Source organism: Meles meles, chromosome 14 (genome assembly GCF_922984935.1).
Source record: "Meles meles chromosome 14, mMelMel3.1 paternal haplotype, whole genome shotgun sequence".
NCBI lineage: Eukaryota > Metazoa > Chordata > Mammalia > Carnivora > Mustelidae > Meles > Meles meles.
This window is the reverse complement of record NC_060079.1, coordinates 32,226,068-32,244,753: the sequence shown is the minus strand read 5'-3', so window position 1 is coordinate 32,244,753 and position 18,686 is coordinate 32,226,068. Positions and strand designations below refer to the sequence as shown.

Below are 18,686 nucleotides of genomic sequence, written 5' to 3'. Positions count from 1 at the left end.
GGCACCCCTGCCCAAGGGAAATTAAAACATATGTCTACAAAAGACTTATGCAAGAATGTTCATAGTACCTTTATCTGTAACAGCCAAAAACTGGAAATAATCCCCGTGGGCATCAATAGGAGAATGAAAAACATTGTGGTATATTCATACAGTGTAATACGACTTGGAAATAAAAAGATACCACCTTTGATATATGCCATAATGTGAGGTTTCAAAACTTTTGTATTGATCTAAAGAAGCCAGATATACAAGAGTACACAGCGTATGTGAAGTTCCAAAATAGTGAAAATAAGTTATGGTGAATATAAAGCATGTCAGAAGAAAAAAATCTTATTAGAGGCTGCCACTGTTGGAGGAAGGGATTTTGGCAGACTGCTGGGTCAACTGGAAAGGAACGCAAGGGAAATTTCAGGGGTGATGCAAATGTCCTCTTTTTGCTTGAGCTGGTGGTTACATGGTGTATGCAGTTGCATTTCATTTACTATAAATTATATCTTCTCTGAGGAGAAGCCACTTCGTAATTGGTGGCACTAAATAAAGTTGCAGAATTTTTGCCAAGAAATTGTGAAGATCATTCCGTCATTAAGTAAGAATCTTTTTATCTTGAGGCGAATAAGTCAACGCTGCTCCAGTTCAGTCGATGTGGCACTCCATGTACGTGGGATAAAGGTGAGGTGACTCAGGGCAATCTTTGAGGAATTGACATACTGGGGTCTTTCAAATTTGTAGAGCAGCCGAGCCCCCAACATTATATTCCGGTTTTTAAAATTCCTGCCACAATTTCATTAACAGCATAATCCTTATTTTCTGTTTCCTCAAGATTTCTTAGAATTTGCATAATCCTTTACAATGGAATCCACATTCTTCTTCACAGGAAGATAGAACAGTTTTTGCCTGGTAATTACGCCTCAGTCATTAACAATCCATGGATTTATTTTTTTTAATTAAAACTTTTTTATTTTTAAGATTTTTATTTATTTATTTGAGAGAGTGAGAGTGAGAGAGATCAGAAGAGGAGAGGGAGAAACAGACTTGCTGTTGAGCATGGAGCCCGATGCGGGGCTTGATCCCAGGACCCAGATATCATGACTTGAGCAGGAGGCAGACGTTTAACCTACGGTGCCACCCAGGTGCCCCAACAATCCATGGTTTTAGTTCTTCAGAAATCTTTTAACTTCAACTCTGCTCATCAGTGTTTCCAACAGCAGGATCTACTCTGGCCCTTTTCTTTTGAGGAGGCTGAGGCATCTCACTGGTACTGCCACCAATTCCATTTCGGGGTGACTTCAACATTCTCACAGATCAGACATCCTCCTTCCTGGGGCAACCCCTCTAATCTTCCCCTCTGAATGTCGCTCCTGACTGACCTCTTGTGTGTGTGTGTTACTGATTCAGTAACTGGTTTCCATGCATCTTAAGTACTCGGCTTTCGGGAACCCCTTCGTCCCAACCACTGTAATGTATATAGTATTTCACTTGTTTGTTCTTTATGGTAACTTTTACTCACTTGGTTTCATGAAGAAGCCCATGCAAGCACAGCACTCACTCACCTCCCCAGAATTTAGGCTTCATGCCAGGCTGCGCCGCCTCCCACTTCATGAGCGTTCAGTCCCTTTCTCTCCACAACCTCTAATTCAGGTCCTGTGTGCACTCAGGGGTCACTAGTTTGTCATCCTGGGCCCCATCTGTATTGTTTTTCACTCTCATTTTTATTATTTTTTTATTATTTTTTAAAAGATTTTATTTTATTTATTTGACAGAGAGAGAGATCGCAAGTAGGCAGAGAGGCAGGCAGAGAGAGAGGAGGAAGCAGGCTCCCTGCGGAGCAGAGAGCCCGACGCGGTGCTCGATCCCAGGACCCTGAGATCATGACCTGAGCCGAAGGCAGCGGCTTAATCCACTGAGCCAGCCAGGCGCCCCTCACTCTCATTTTTAAATAGAGTCCACAAACTTTCACTCTTTTATTTCTATATCCAAAATAACCTGCACTGCCATTAGTCATTGGCTACTGGAAGAGCTTTTGATGGGTCCACTCTTGCTCAATTAGAGAGGGCTTAGTGAGTGAGCAGCCTTGGACATGACTTGTGCTCCACATTATTTAGTAGCAAACAACTTGTTTCATTCATCAAACAACATTGTTTCATTTGTTTTAAACTGAAACAATTTTAAATTTATTATTTAAAAATTTGAAGTACAGCACACATACAGAAAAGGGGAACAAATAAAAATGATAAATGCAATGAATTTTTTAAAAAAGATTTACTTATTTGAGCTGAGCAGGGAGCCCAATATGGGGCTTGATCCCAGGACCCCAGGATCAAAACATGAGCTAAAAGCAGATACCCAACTGACCCTGAGTTGCCCAGGTACCCCGTAAATGTAATGAATGATCACAAAATGAATACATCTGTGTAACACCACTCAGGTTAAGAAATAAGACACTACCAGAATCTGAGAAGCATCCCCCTCAACAGCCTCCTAATCACTATTGACCCCTAACACCAAAGTCAGATTTTAAAGATAGTTTCTTTTAGTTTTTTGACAGTAGTAGCTTGTTCTTAATCCCTTGACTAAACCTTAATTAAAAATATCTCTAAGTTTGTTTTCTAAATAAAGTTTATTATTCTTTGATATTCTAAAGGTGCTGTGCATATGAGGCAATGAACTTTGGCTTTTCAAGTTTTTTACAGGAACCTGATTTATCACTGGCTTATAAGTTGATTCCTAACATTTTTCTACTAATAGTTAAAAGATGTCAACTTTAGGGGCTCCTGGGTGGCTCAGTGGGTTGAAGCCTTCCGCTCAGGTCATGATCCCAGGGTCCTGGGACTGAGTCCAGCATCGGGCTCTCTGCTTGGCAGGGAGCCTGCTCTGTACCACCCTCCACCCCCGCCCTCTGCCTGCCTCTCTGCCTACTTGTGATCTCTGTCAAATAAATAAATAAAATCTTTTTAAAAATTACGAAAATATTTAAAAATGTCAACCTTATCTTTCTAGTTTGGGAGATAAACTGGTCTACTTGAATCAAGTAGGATTACAAGTTTAACTGAAACTCATTGTACAAAAATAATATGTGTAACAACTGAAAGTACACATAAAATATATAACAATTGAATAATAGGCATCCTAGATCTTTGCTACTCCAAGTGTTGTTTGTGAGTCAGAAGTAACCACCATCACCTGGGAGCTTGTGGAAATGAAATGAATTGTGGAAATATAGAACCACAGGCCCCAGACCTTCTGAATGAAAATCTGCATTATGGTAAGATCCCCAAGTGACCTGTACTATACAGAGGTTTGAGAAAAAACACTACCCAAGATTTTTCTGGGTTCATAAGTTGCAACTTTTGTTTTGATTTTTTTTTTCCTCCAAAAAAGTGTGTGCTTTAAGGAAAAGCCAGAGCTGGAGAATGAGGGAAGGGCAAAGACCTTGGTGGTGATACAAAGGTCTGAACTTCCTTCTGGAAAGGCGCAGTCTCCCTTTCCTTGAGGAAGCACTTTTCCTTTTGTCCTCATGCCTTCTTAGAGTCTGCTCTTCTTTGCCATGTATAGAATATTAATACTGACTATCGAATGATTAGAACAAATTAATGCCTCTCTCTTTCTCTTGCTTTCCCTCTTACAATTTTTCACTTTCTTAAATTAATGAAATTTTTTTTGCAGACATCATGTTTTGAGGCTTATAGTATTTAGTGATTTTTTTCTGAAAATTTTAAAAAATGACATGTGCTTTCACACATATCACATAGCAAATTAGACTATCTTCATTTTGCCTTGATTCATGCAATGTTTTAATTTACATTTCCTTGGATAAATGTTTCTTTTATAATTTTTTTAAAGTTAAGTTTTTTAAAGTCATCTCTATGCCCAATGTGAGGCTGAAACTCATGACCCCTAGATCAAGAGTCTCATGTTCTTCTGACTAAGCCAGCCAGGTGCCCCAGGATGTTTCTGTGATGTAAACCACCTGACAATAAAAATCAGTTTCTAATGTTTATCCTAAAACTCCCTATTTAATTGAATGTTCTTTCGAATTAAATCAGATTCTCCAGAGACATCGATTACTTTAGAGGGCAATGCTTACCCCTGGGGAAATAATAATGATATCGATCCAAACAAGATTAAATTATCTCTCCACTTAGAGAAAGTGAGAGGAAAAACAAAGGAAAGCTTTCTTTAAATAATGTCACCTATTAACGTAGAAAGAACAAGAACATCACCATTTTTTAAACTCAAGTTGATTTGGGCAAAGCAAGAATCATTAATTGATGTTAAATCAATGAGATGAAAGGGCACTGGGTACATTCATTACAAACAATTTGGTGTAACAAATTACCCTCAAATTTGCAGCAAAAATAATAATTTACTCAATTTCTTAGAGTCAGGTATCCAGAGCAGCTAGTGATGTGCCTCTGGCTCAAGGGCTCTCTTGTGCAATTACAGTTAAGCTGTTGACCAGAACCACCATTGTGTCAAGCCACCACTAGGGTTGAATGATCTGCTTCCAAGCTCCCACCTGTGCTAGCTGACTGATCTTAGTTCCTTGAGAACTGTCAGAATAAGGGTTCCAGTTTAGTCACACAGTATGGGCTGTTCCACAGAGCTGATCACATCATCCAGCTTCCACCAGTGTTGTTAGAGTAGGAAGTTAAGTTTTAACAAGATGCCTGCAGGCCAGCAAAGTGGGAGGCAAGGCTAGCCTTGGTGGGGGTAGAAGGAATGCGGGGGGGGGGGGGAATTAGAAACCTGGTAGCATTCCAAAACAAAGCCACAAGAAGCTGGATCAAACCAGACAGGCCCAAGACAAAGGCCAGAAACCCTAAGTAAGGGAGAAAGGCATGAAAACCTGTTCCCCCTCACCCAAATCTCCTCCCCAAGTAATAAATATTCCACCAGCTTCCTTTGAGCTCACCTGCTCTCACATCTTGAGAGTGTACTCTCACTTTAATAAACTTTCTTACTTGCACTGCTCAACTGTTGTGTCTGGTCTGTCCTTGAATTCTCTCTCGTGATGAGACCAAGAGCCTCCTGTGACAACTCGGAGACAGGCTGGATGAAAGTCTCAGGGCCTGGGGGTCTCCACAGTCCACCCAGCAACGGTGTGAGTGGCCAGAAAGAAAGGCAGAGCCAGAGGCAAGTCTTTTTATAACCTAATACTGGAAGTGAGAGTCCTACCCTTCTATCACATTCTATTAGAAGACAGTCAACTAATCCAGCCCTGTTCAAGGGGAACAGATTACACAGGTGCATGAATACCAAGAATGAGATCACTGGGGCCATCTGGGAAGCTGCCTAGCACTATGAGGAATCAAATGTTGATATAATGCCAAAGTATTACCCCATAGATTACGTACTAATTATTATAAAGAGCATGTACCATTTTAATGGAGTGATTTGGCAAACTCAGCATTACTAATAGTGGAACTTCCTGATACGATACACTATGAGTTTCACATTACCTAGGAAGTAGTCTTGCCAAATGTGTTAACTGAATTTAATTAATTTTTAGATTTAATATTACTTTACAGTACATTGAATGGATAATTAAAAGTTACCAATACCTTGAGGAAGCAATCAGACAAATGTGAATGTAGGTCATTCTATAAAACAACTTTGTGGGACTCTTCAAAATGTCAACATCATGTGGAAAAAAGGTTGAGGGATTAATCCAAACACTAAAGACATACAACCAGATACAATCTGTGAATCTTGGCTGGATCCTGGATTGTATAAAACTAATAAGCAAAAACAGCTAAAAAGACATTTTGGGGATAACCGAAGAAATTTTAATATGTGATAGATCATATTATATAATTATTATTATACAATTAAGTATAATAATGGGAGTTATGATTTTGTAGGAGAATGTCCTTATTCTTAGGACATGATGAAATATTTTGGTGTGGTGTTACAAGGTCTGCAACTATTACATGGTCCAATAACCACCACAGGTATGTGTGTGTGTACACAGAGAGCAAAAAACAACTATAGCAAAATGGTAACAGTAGAACTCTAGAGTATATACTGTTCATTGAACAATTTCTTTCCTTCTTTTGGGTTTTGGGGTTTTTTTGTTTGTTTTTGTTTTGGCTCTATTTCCTCTTCTTTCTTTTGCCTTTTCAAATTTTTATTTAAATTCTAGTTAGTTAACACACAATGTGATACGGAAGAATTCAGTGATTCATCACTTACATACGGCACCCAGCGCTCATCAGAAGTGCTCTCCTTAATGCTCATCCCTCAGCCACCTCCCTCCATCAACCCTCAGAATGTTCTCTTTGGTTAAGAGACTCTTATGGTTTGTTTCCCTCTCTCTTCCCACTCCTTATCCCCTGCTCCCATATGTTCATCTGTTTTGTTTCTTAAATTCCACATGTGAGTGAGATCACATGGTATTTATCTTTCTCTGATTTACTTCACTTAGCATAACACACTCTAGCTCCATCCACATCCTTGCAAATGGCAGGATTTCATCCTTTCTGATGGCTGAGTGATATTCCATCATAGATATTACCACATCTTCTTTATCAATTCTTTGAACTCTTTCCATAATTTGGCTATTGTTGATAATGTTTCTATAAACACTGGAGGGCATGTACCCTTTTGAATCTGTATTTTTGTAACCTCTGGGTAAATATCTAGCAATTCATTGCACTATTTCTTAAAAATTATTTTAAAAATTTCTTCCGGGTGCTTGAAAACTCTCAACATAAAGAATTGGGGGAAAAAATATGACTTCAATGTTTACCTCCTAATTAATTCCATTGGCCTTAGAACTCTATTTTAGCTAATTTTTCCTGGGCACATAATTTTCTACTGAAGAATGTCCAAAATAATAACTCCTTTCTTTTTGGCTCAAAAAACTTCCAGAGAACAAGTACTAAATACATCACATCACTTGGTATTAGAGTTGGTGGCTTCTATTTTGGCTCTGTCACTCAACTGGAAGCTCGGTGAGGTCAGGACTGGGCTCTATGGACATCACTGCACAGAACCAGGCATAGGGAATTACTCACATTATACTCCATCTGAAGATGCTCCGAAGTTAAGCCGAAGAAAAACAAGAAAGAAAAGCCAAGCAGAGAGTTCACTTTAAATATTGGCTTGTAGTTTATACAGCACAGAATTAGTTCCACTCTCTAAGAGCTCTACAATCTATATCCTGGAGATGCTGTTAGTGACTCCCATTCTTCACAATTTTTGTATTTTTTTATTTGTTTGTTTGTTTAAAAGTAGTAGTTAAAAGCCTAATTTTAATATGATTTATAATACTTTTCTTGAAATAGGGGTTTACAAAGTTTATAAGCCTGTATCACATAATCAATTTTCAAAATTTCATTTCTCTCTTCAACAGTGCATGCTTGTTTTCTGCTTGAAGAGTTGGATTGTACTTTATAAGCTCTTCAGTCAAGAAATGTGACTTACTCATTAAAAAATATATTTGTACGTCCTGTGTAATTTTAGCTGTACTTTATAAACAGCTGCTTCTTGATATAGGTCCATTTCCTTTATATAATAATAAATAATAAATCTGCACTTATTTTGCTGATTTAAGGTTTTTGTCCAAAAATTCAATAATGGCTTCTTCATCTGCTGAATGAAGGAGTCTCTGAATTAGCTGATCCAGACACTTCTCCCCACATAAAAATTCCTGGTAAAAGAGTTATTATAAAAACCTGATTACTAGAAATAAAAGGGAAACAAAACAAAGAATTAAATGTGTATTTACTTTGTTTCTTTACAGTCACTTTTTTTTTTTTTTAGGATTTTATTTATCTGACAGATCACAAGTAGGCAGAGGCAGGCAGGGAGAGAAAGGGGGAAGCAGGCTCTCCGCCGAGCAGAGAGCCCGATGTGGGCTCGATCCCAGGACCATGAGATCATGACCTGAGCAGAAGGCAGAGGCTTAACCTACTGAGCCACCCAGGCGCCCCTACAGGCAGAGGCTTAACCCACTGAGTCACCCAGGCGCCCCTACAGTCACTATTTAATAGCAACAACGGATTACTAAAATGGCTCTGTAACATAATGGGCAACTTTGCTAACTTGGGAGGATCCCCAGTTATACTGGCTTCTCATAAAAAGTGAATCCAAAAGAGTAAATAAAATTCTACTCTTTCTTTGTTTACATTATCATTTTGTTTAAAAATCAGTCTTCTGGGAGTTGGATTTTTTCAATAACTCTGGAGACAACAAAAAAAAAGGAGATCTGAATCTCTCTTTAAAATTCCTTTACTTGATATTCCTGACAACAGGGTTCTAGGATCTCAAACCATCTTTGGGATGATATGTTTGCTGAATCCCTTCTCCTTTTGTTCCTTAGAAAAGATAAGACTTTTTCACTCTTGTCCTGAAAATTCCACCCTTGTCATTCATAACATTATTTCCCAAGGGCAAAAAAACCTGAAATGCCTCACTCAATGCCCCAGGCACCTTGCTGCCACTTGAACCCGCACACCTGAGCCCCGCTAATCTCTGCTCACCATTCCTGGGACCATTCTTGTTTACACTTCTCATCCCAACCTCCAAATTTAGATTTTATTTAATCTCTAAGTGGGTTATACTAGTTGTGTTTCTTCTTAAATTGGAAATATGGCAGTTTTAAAATCTAGAAACCCTGCGTGATCAAAAAAAGATATATGCCCAAATATTTAGGGGATAGGCATTTTGAGTGTGTACCTTGCTCTCGAATGGTTCACCAACAGCACAGGAGATAGAAGAGGAAGAGAAGGCAAATGTTAACAACGGCTGCATCTACGTATAGGGTGTATACGGAACCGGTCTTTAAACATATATACTTGAAATTTTCTAAATAGAAAGTTCAGAAAAATAAATGCTCTTATTTTACCCCAAATAAGTCCACTGGGTGAAAAGTGTTGTTAGATTTCCCTTGTAGTCTTCCCTACAGTTCATCTCTACAAGTCACTAAAAATAACTTTGAGTACCTTTCCTGGGTCACAAGTTCTGAGTAACAGTTGTTGGGAACAGTGAATTAACACAGTCTCATATTTTAGAAATGTTCAAAATCTAAACATTGGCTTAATGGAAATATCCATGTCAGCATCTGGAACACAGAACATTTAAAATTTTGATGTAGGTATGAACTTTTTTTTTAAAGATTTTATTTATTTTAGAGAGAAAGCAAGGAGGAGGGGCAGAGTGAGAGGGAGAAAGAGTCTTGAGCAGACTCTGTGCTCAGTGTGGAGCCTGATGCAAGGCTCCATTCCAGGACCCTAGGATCCTGATCCAAACCAAAACCAAGAGCCGGGAGCCCAACCGACTATAACACCCAGGTGCCCTCATGTGAACTAAACATATATTTGGTCTTTCTTGAACAGTCTTAAGGTTGAATTTTATTTTATTTTTAAAAAGATTTAATTTATTCATTTGCCAGAGAGAGCACAGAAGCAGGGGGAGCAGCAGAGGGAGAGGGAAAAGCACACTCCCCAATGAGCAAGAAGGCCGATTTGGGGCTCAATCCCAAAAACCTGGGATTATGACCTGAGCAAAAGGTAGGCACTTAACAGGCTGAGCCACTGAGGCGCCCCCTTAGAGTTGTATTTTAGGTATATACATTCATCTTTCAAGTTCAACTGTAGGGGAAAAGATGACTTACTATCTTTGTATCCTACAAAACACCAGCATATATTAAAACCTCAACTAAACTTTAAAAGTAAAGCAAAAGCCCTATGATCAAGTTTCAAAATTAAAATTTATACCATTTTGAGCATAATATGGGGAATTGCTTATAAAATCAGCATGCCCAGAGCTCAAATTATCATGGCGTTGCCAAGGTGATTTCATCATTTGGAAATTATGTTAAAAGGATTATCACTCTTAAACGACAATCAAACCACATTTAGAGTTTGATTGGAATAATCAGACTGCCAGAGATACAAAGACCAAAGATGAAGGACTTGGGGAAGCTCATAATCTAGTGACAGAGCTAGGCACCACAACCAGCACAAGAAATTAAAAAAGATGCAAGTGGGCGCCTGGGTGACTCAGTGGGTTAAGCCTCTGCCTTCAGCTCGGGTCATGATCTCAGGGTCCTGGGATGGAGGCCTGCGTTGGGCTCTCTGCTCAGCAGGGAGCCTGTTTCCCCCTCTCTCTGCCTCTCTGCCTATTTGTGACCTCTCTCTCTGTCAAATAAATTACAAAATTTAAAAAAAAAAAAGCAAGTGAGGGCTGTAAGGTTATTTTTAAGAAGGTAGCATCAGGGAAGAGTTTAGGAAGGAAGAACAAGTTTGCATTAGATCTTAAAAACAGAATAGTTTTTTTTTTTTTCTCCAAATAGAGACAAGCAGAGCATTTCAGTCAAAAGAATGAGGATGAAGTGAGGCACAGAGGCAATGTGCAAGCATAAAGGGCAAGGGGTGATTTTCAGTTCAGGGAGGGATACAGGGCAGGAGATAGGCTGATGTTATGGAATCTGCACAAGGACTTTAAGAAACAGAATAAAAACATAAAACAATAGATTACAGGGTAGTCTGCACTTACGATCTAGATGAGTAAAAATAAAAATAAAATTACCTACGAGAGAACCCACACTAAGAATATGAGGTGATCTCATAGAACCCAAGGATAGAAATGGAAAGGCTACTGCCACCGCCCTGGGAATGAAGCTGGCCACAGGAATAAATGAATGTGAGGACTGATATCAACAAGATTCTTTCCACCCAGTTCTATTTTTGATCCTTTCAATATCAGCTTCATCTCTTACTGAACACTGCCTTCTCCTCATGGCTTGGAAATGTGGCTTCTAACCTCTTATCCATTTTACATATTTCAGTTTCAGCCGAGAATGGCCCTCTTTGTCTCCAGTTTAAAAATGCTCGGAAGGAACTAACTCATTGAGGGGGGCTCGTTCAGATTTCCTCCCCAAACAAACCAATTATTGTCTTGAGTCAGGATCATGATCCTGTAAGAGCAGAGCAGCTTCATCACGAACTATGTAAATGGAGTAGGGAGAGCTCAGGCTCTAAGACTTCAGCTGAGCTGAGCGGAGTCCCACAGACATCCACTTTCTTCCCTCTCCACTCCTTCCATTCTGACCTGTGGCTCTTGCCTCTGGGGTTAAGGCCCTTATCCCTTTTCCTGCCTCATCTGTAACTATTCTGTTCCATAGTTATTCACTCCAACTAGTCTCTTTATTGTCCTTCATACAGATTTTAATGTTTTACTACATTTTTTTTTATCACATTACCAAACTTTTCCATTTCATTAATATGGGATTTTTTTTTCCCTTCCAATGGGCTGCTTAGTCATTATGAGAGCACACAAATATAATTTCCCTAATTATTTCTAAATCTGGCATGTTAGTTTAGTTAGTAATAATATGTTAGCATGCAGGCCAAAGTCAGATATTTTATAACTATAAAAGCCACTTAACCTGCCTCTGTTTCAAGACTGAATATTAACTCAGGACCTAAGGGCTAGTCTAAAAAATATTACCCATCATAAGAATGCAGTCGTTTCAGGGAAAACCATCACCACGACCAGAAAAACAACTGAAAGAATATGGTGTAATCTGAACGATATGGCCAAACATGTTTGGTTATTACTGTGTGTTTCCTGAGGAAAGGGAAGTTAGCAAATATTTTCTCCTTTTTGACAAGGCTATTATTTTCCTATTTGAGACAGCCTTAAATTGCTAAGAAGACGGAGGAAGTGGCGTAAGATACACAGAAATTTCTAAACATTTTAAAAACACAGACATTGCCCTTATAAAATTAGGACTTTACTTTTGAGTACAGAATGGGACAGAATCAACTGAAAGAAGCCCTAGGTATCACATGACATCAAGGAAAAAAAAAATCAGAACCTTCTACCTCTTGCCTTTTGTACATAGTCCTTTATGAGAACCAGTTCGTTTTCCCCTTCGGGGAAACAAAAGGGGAATTTTCCTGTACTTCATCATTAATGTATTAATGCCAATGGTCTGGCTAAATGGGATTTAGTTAGGTTAATGTTCAAACCATGTTAACAGGGTCTTTCCCCAACAGCATAATTATAACTCCTGAAACCCATGAACAATTCATCGTGCTAGGCAGAACTCTAAGATGCCCCCTGGTGTACACACCTTGCAGAATTCCCTCCCTTACATGGAGGCAGAAGGTGTGAATATGATGGAATATCACTCCAGTGATATTAATCAGTTGATGTTGAGTCATTCAAAATATTGCCAGGGTGGGCCTGACTAAACACGTGAGCCCTTAAAAAGGCTTGAGCCATTCCTGCAAGATATTCAAAGTGGGAGAAAGTGTATGGAGGGGCCACTTAGCAAGGAACCTGCTAGTGGTCTTTAGGGCCCGAGGGCAGAGACCTCTGCTCTGCCTGCCCAGACTCCTAACCTATGGTAACCATAAGATAAGAAATACTACTTTAAGCCAAAAAGTTTGTGGTAATTTGTAACACAGCAATAGGAATCTGACACAGTGTATATATGTATACTGAATAGACCTTAATACACTGTGACTGCACAGCAAAGAATTTGGAGTTCAAAGAGACCTGTTTCAAACTGACACTAAGACCCCATTTCTGACCAACAAACTAATATGAATGTTTGCCTATTTGGGGATACAACCTTAAACTGGCTTCATGATTTTAAGTTACTTGATAATATTTTAGATAGAACTCTCTAGAATATGAGTACACATTCTTTGAAAAGCAAAGGTACATAAAACATATTAAGTTATATTACCTTAATATCACGAACTTCGTATGCTATTCTGTGGTCAGTTACTCTATCCTGGGTGAAATTATATGTCCGAATTCTCTCTGATTGGGCTCTCGTTCCCACCTGTGCCACAACAAAAAGGTAATTCATATTTTAACTTTATAATTGCCTTTATTACAATGGGAAACATACTTATAAATGCCTTTTCTATTGTAACAGTTTCAGTTTTTTAAAGATTTTATTTTTTATTAGAAACAGTGAGAGTGCCTTGGGTGGGGAGAAGGACAGAAGGAGAAACAGACATCTTGCTAAACAGGGAGCCGATGCGGGGCTCGATCCCAGGACCCGGGGATCATGACCTGAATCGAAGGCAGACTCTTAACTGACTGAGCCACCCAGTTTGTTTTTTTAGGTCATATATACAAAGTGACAAGGAACAAGAATGGGTAGAACTTAAAGACTATAGCTTTGTAAGGTTATGGAATAAGAATGAGTATTTCTTCGGTACTTTAAACTCCAAATATTTAAAACGAAATTATCTTTGCACCCCAATCAGTTCTTCCTCCTGGCTTCTATAAATGGCACCACCACATGTCCTTGGTTCCCAGTGGGAAACTCTGACATCCCGCAACTTACATAACATTTCACAGGCACTTACTACATGCTAAGCTTTGACACAGACACTGGGGGAGAAACCATCTTCAATTCATCATATTCTCTACCTGCCCATTCCTGCTGATTTTAAGAGTCTCCTGTTATAATCTGCCCTTTTCATTTCTATCATTCAAGGGCTCACGATTTTTCACCTTCCTTCCTGTAAAAATCACCTGATGAATCTTCCAGGTCTCTGCTTACATTGTATTACCCTGCTTAATCTGCCTAAAACAGCTTTTTGATAAGTTTTCGTCTTTCGTTTCTTCCTGTCTACTAAGCAGAGACAACTGAACTCAGCATTCAAGGCACTTCACAATGTAGCCAACTTTCCCAACATTATTTCTGAAAATTATGTGAACCACTACCATGCCACTTACAATACCATATCAAAATTATGGGCATGTCTGTTTACTCAGCTAAAATATCATCTCAAGGGATGCCCTTCCCACACACTCTATCATCCCCCTTTTCCAGCTAGTAACAACTGAGATAGATTAATGTGCTCCTTTGAAACCCCTTATACTTGGAATCTTCAGAGCACACTACAGTTTGCCTTATGCTATGGTTATTTGTATTCTAATCTCCTCATCTCTACTACCTCCCCAGCACAACACCTTCTCTCACTCACTTTCACATTAAATTAAAAAAAAAACATTTATTATTTGTCAGAGAGAGAGAGCATGCACACAAGCAGGGGGAGCAGGAGAGGGAGAAAAACAGGCTCCCCGCTGAGCAAGGAGCCTGATGTGGGACTCTATCCCGGTACCCTAGGATCCTGACCTGAGCCAAAAGCAGGCGCTTAACCAACAGACCCACTGAGGCGTCCCTCACTTTCACTTCTTAAGACTAAAAAAAGACATTTCTGTAACTTAGTTTCTTTACTCCTCAGGCAAATGATATGAAACTAAATTAAATATGGCTGACCATTAGAAGAATTTTTTAAAATTAAAGACTTTAAAGTCTAATCTCAGATATAACAAAGCAGGGATTTATGGATTTTTAGAACATTCTTCAGGCCATCCATTCTGCAACCCGCCAGGTATAGAAACTACTATCCCAAAGTACCATATTAATGCCCAGGCTCCCACCCAAATCAATTATGTCAGACTCTTGGGGGCTGGGGCCTGAGGGATATACAAAGCTCTTCAGGAGATAAATGGAACCAGGGTTGAGAACCTGACATAATGCCTTCCTTATAAAAGCTACTATATATATTAGTGGAAGCAAAAACTTCTCTAAGTATTAGAAATACCTAGAAAAAAGTTTCACACAGATGGATAAGTTAATTGGGAGGCATGGAGGTCTTTTCTGGTGCTTGAAACCAGAAATTTCTGAAGAGGATACACGCACACACACAACTTACAGGCCAATCTTGAGTTACTTATTTTTAAAATTACTGTGTGAAACATCTGGTACTAAAATGCCAAATAGCAAGTGAATCCCAATGTCTTTTATTAATTCAAATGTCACTCATGGGGAGTTCTTAGTGTTTATGCTAACCACTTATGTGCTAAGAAGCAATGCTTTGTTAATGGGCATTCCTATCTGCAAATGTACATACTGATGCCAGGACAACAATCTAGGACTACCAGAGGATTAATATTCCATTAATCCCATCACTTTCACTACTTGGAAGTTAGAATGTGGGTAAGGAGAGCCTGAAGGGCAAAAGTGGGAGAGCAGGACATCTTGCCTAAAAGAATAATTAATGGTTAAGTTTATTTAATTCATTGTCCTGAAAGGCCACAAAGTCTTCCAAATGTTGTGTAGCATACCCACCAGCAAACAACACAAACGCACAGTTATTTCACTTTCTCTTCCAACCTTTCTCAAAGAACCAACTTTACACTTTTTAGGATTTAAAATCCTATAATCTGTTTACTTAAAACAGTGACATTTATTCATTTTGCTTAGTATGTACCTACATACTTAAATAAATAATACTACACATTTATGTAGTACAAAATTCAGAAAGTATTAAGGTATATAGCAGACATAAATCTCTCTTCTACCCTTGCCCCCACATCCCATCAGTAACAATCATCATTACCAGTTTTTTACAGTGCCATTTACTTTTGATCCAATAGGGTTTTAATAAAAGAGTATAGGTTTTTAAATAAAAAAATCTGAAAGTCCCTTAATTTCCAGGGAATTATTTTATCTTTTAACCTAATCTCCTCTCAAAACAGGCATGATACAAACATTGGAGGGAAAAACTGGGAGATAATCCTGGGTTTATGCATATCTCATTGATTCATTTGCAAACTGGCACATCCAAATCTAGCTATAATCAATCTATATGCATGAAATTACTGCTTATTTACAAATAAGTATGTTTCCCTATGCTATAAGATAGTCCCATTTGATCAAGAACAAATGCTACATTTTCTACAGAAAATGATGACTTTTGTGCAGAGGTATTATTATTTTTGTTTTAAGAAATCTCTACACCCAACATAGGACTCGAATTCCCAAACCCGGAATCAAGAGTCACACACTCTTCTTACTGAACCAGCCAGGTGCCCCACAGATGTATCACACTGTGTAAGCCTTACCTGCAGTTTTCTAGTACTTTGTTGCTGACACTTGTCTTTCTCAATAATTTGCTGGTAGAGTCTAGCTCTCAACACACGCAAAGCTATTTCTTTATTTTTAATCTGTGATCGTTCTTGTTGGCATTCTACTACAAGCCCTGAAAAAGAACAAGGATCAGAGGTAAACTGTAGCTTCCAGAAGCCAGATTAAGACAGAACTGAGATGTCAATGATATCTCAATAAAACTGGGGGAAAAAAAGATAGGCCTCAGGAGCGTTTTAAAGGGAGAAAGGCTGGGATGCCTGGGTGGCTCAGTTGGTTAAGCAGCTGCCTTCGGCTCAGGTCATGATCCTAGCGTCCTGGGATCGAGTCCCGCATCGGGCTCCTTGCTCGGCAGGGAGCCTGCTTCTCCCTCTGCCTCTGCCTGTCAGTCTGTCTGCCTGTGCTCGCTTGCTCGCTCTCTCTCTCTCTCTCTGACAAATTAAAAAAAAAAAAAATCTTTAAAGGGGGAAAGGCTAATCAGGAAAAGATCGCAAAGGATTAAAAACAACTTAGACTTAGCATACTTTAGAAACTATCCCTGAACCGTGCTGACGAAAGCAGTAGATGGCTGTTTCGACTCTGAGATCTGAAGGAGACACTTCAGATGAGAAGACTGGAAGCAGCTGCATCTACAGATGGTTACACATACTTTCATTCCCACATCTCTGCCTCTCTCTCTCTCAGCTCATGCGGACAGACAGCCCAGCAGAGTCTCACCCCCACACAGAGCTGCTCCATTCTCTGTTTTAGTCAAGGAGAACTCAGCTTTCCTTCCTTAACCACAAATTCGCACAGAGCTGATGTTTTAAAGATGACTTTCTACAACCCACGCGTCCGTCAACAGATGAATGGATAGGGGCGTGTGGGTGGCTCAGTCGGTGAAATGGCTCAGGTCATGATCCCGGGGGCACTGGGCTCCCCGCATAGAAGGGAGTCTGCCTCACTTTCTCTCACTCTCTCTTGCTATCTCAAATAAATAAAATCTTTTAAAAACTAGATGAATGGATAAAGAAGATACGGGTGTGTGTGTGTGTATAGATATATATTTATAAATGCATATATTTAGGAGTTAAGATGGTGGAGGAGTAGGGGGACCCTGAGCTTGCCTCATCCCTCGAACACAGCTAGATAAATATCAGATCATTCTGAGCACCCAAGAAATTGATCTGAGGACTGAGAGCACAAAATGAACATCTACAGGTAGAAAAACAGCCACTTCACAGAAGGTAAGGGCTGTGGAGAGTTGATTTGGGAGAGAGAAAAGCTGGAGGTGCTGTGGAGGGAAGGGAGCCCTGATCATGGGGAGAGGAGTGAGAGAGAGAGAGCGAGAGAAGCAGCAGGCAGGGCACTGCACAAAAAAAAGCTATTCCCCAAAACCAGTGATTTGGAAAAGGAGAGGGGATGACTATTGCTAGTTTTTATAAGCAGCAGAGTGCCAAGTCTGAAGTTTTAGAAGACCGTGCCATGGATGGGGCTGTGCTTGGGGGGGGGGTTAGTGCTGCTCTGGTAGGAAAGGAGGGTGAAGACCTGGGAGTAGGCAGAGTGGTCTGAGCATCCCCTGGGTCACGTGGCTAGAAAGAAATCCTCTTTTTGGCGTGCACCTGGGAATGGTGGCAGGGCCTTTCTGGAGACAGAAGAAGTACTGTCAGCGATGTGTGTCCCTGTTCCCTAATAGGAACAGAGACACTGGCTGAGGGCAACAAGCCTTGGTGCTGGCTTTTAGCTGCACTTTACCATAAACCACCGTTCGGTGTGTGACTGCTTTTCTGGGACAAACCAGCACCAGCCAGCGAGGTGAGACCTTCCCCAAAAGGATCAGCATGGGTCTGTGCCATGGGGATCCTTAAAATTTAGAGTTCTGAAACAGAGCCATGTGCCTGAGATAAAACACAGGAGTACTGTGCTGCCTAGTATGCAGATAGCTCAGACACAAATAGGGTGAAGACAAGGATCTGACAGAAGAGGGGGACACAGGAGGGGTGATGGTTTGCTCATCTGTGAGCACTTCCTGAAGAGTGCTGGTGCGAACTTCCTGCTCCAGGAGAGAGGGCCTGGCAAAGCGATTTTCTCTCCTGCCCATTAGCACTGACTCACTTCAGTGAGCAACATAGTGCCACCCAGTGGCAACTAAAGCAGCTTACACCAAGCTCCCACACCGCCTCATGGCCCCGCAGGTACATCTCCACTAGGGCAAGCTGGACTAAGAATCAGCACAGCAGGCCCCACTCCAGAAGACCAGCATGGACCCCTTATAGGCACCAAGTCTACTCATCACATAGTGCTGCAAAGCTTCAGCTTTAGGGAAAACAGGATCTACCTTTTTTTTTTTTTTTAAGATTTATTTATTTGACAGAGTGATAAATATGAATAAAAAAATAAGACCTATCCATATGCTACCTATAAGAGACTCATTTAATTTATTTATACATTTTTAAAGATTTTATTTATATAAAAAAGAGAGACAGTGAGTGAGTGAGAGACCACGAGCTGGGAGGAGGGGCAGAGGGAGAAGCAGACTCCCCTGCTGAGCAGGGAGCCTGATGTGGGACTTGATCCCAAGACCCTGGGATAATGACCTGAGCTGAAGGCAGATGCTTAACCAACTGAGCCACCCAGTTGCCCTTTTTTTTTTTTAAATGATTTTATTTACTTATTTGAGAGACAGAATGAGTGAGAGAGAGAAGAAACTCATTTTAGACCTAAAGACACCTGCACATTGAAAGTGAGGGGATAGAGAACTATCTACCATGTTAACGGACATCAAAAGAAAGCCAAG

At 39.9% G+C, this 18,686-nt stretch overlaps 1 protein-coding gene and 1 pseudogene across 6 annotated transcripts in view; both read right to left on the bottom strand.

Annotated features, from left to right (window-relative positions):
- Positions 1–225: 225 nt before the first annotated feature.
- Positions 226–1,738, bottom strand: LOC123925094 (annotated as a pseudogene).
- A 5,343-nt stretch (positions 1,739–7,081) lies between these two features.
- MTRF1 (mitochondrial translation release factor 1) overlaps positions 7,082–18,686 on the bottom strand; it is a 48,615-nt gene continuing 37,010 nt past the window's right edge. For 5 of the 6 annotated variants that reach the window (XM_046028367.1, XM_046028370.1, XM_046028368.1 and 2 more), the window contains exons 8-10: positions 15,889–16,025; positions 12,704–12,802; positions 7,082–7,651 (exon numbers count right to left, since the gene is read on the bottom strand). In XM_046028367.1, the coding sequence (XP_045884323.1) occupies positions 7,538–7,651; positions 12,704–12,802; positions 15,889–16,025 (350 nt within the window). In that variant the 3' untranslated portion in view covers positions 7,082–7,537. The remainder of the gene's footprint in view (positions 7,652–12,703; positions 12,803–15,888; positions 16,026–18,686) is intronic. The other variant, XM_046028371.1, reaches the window with a different exon arrangement.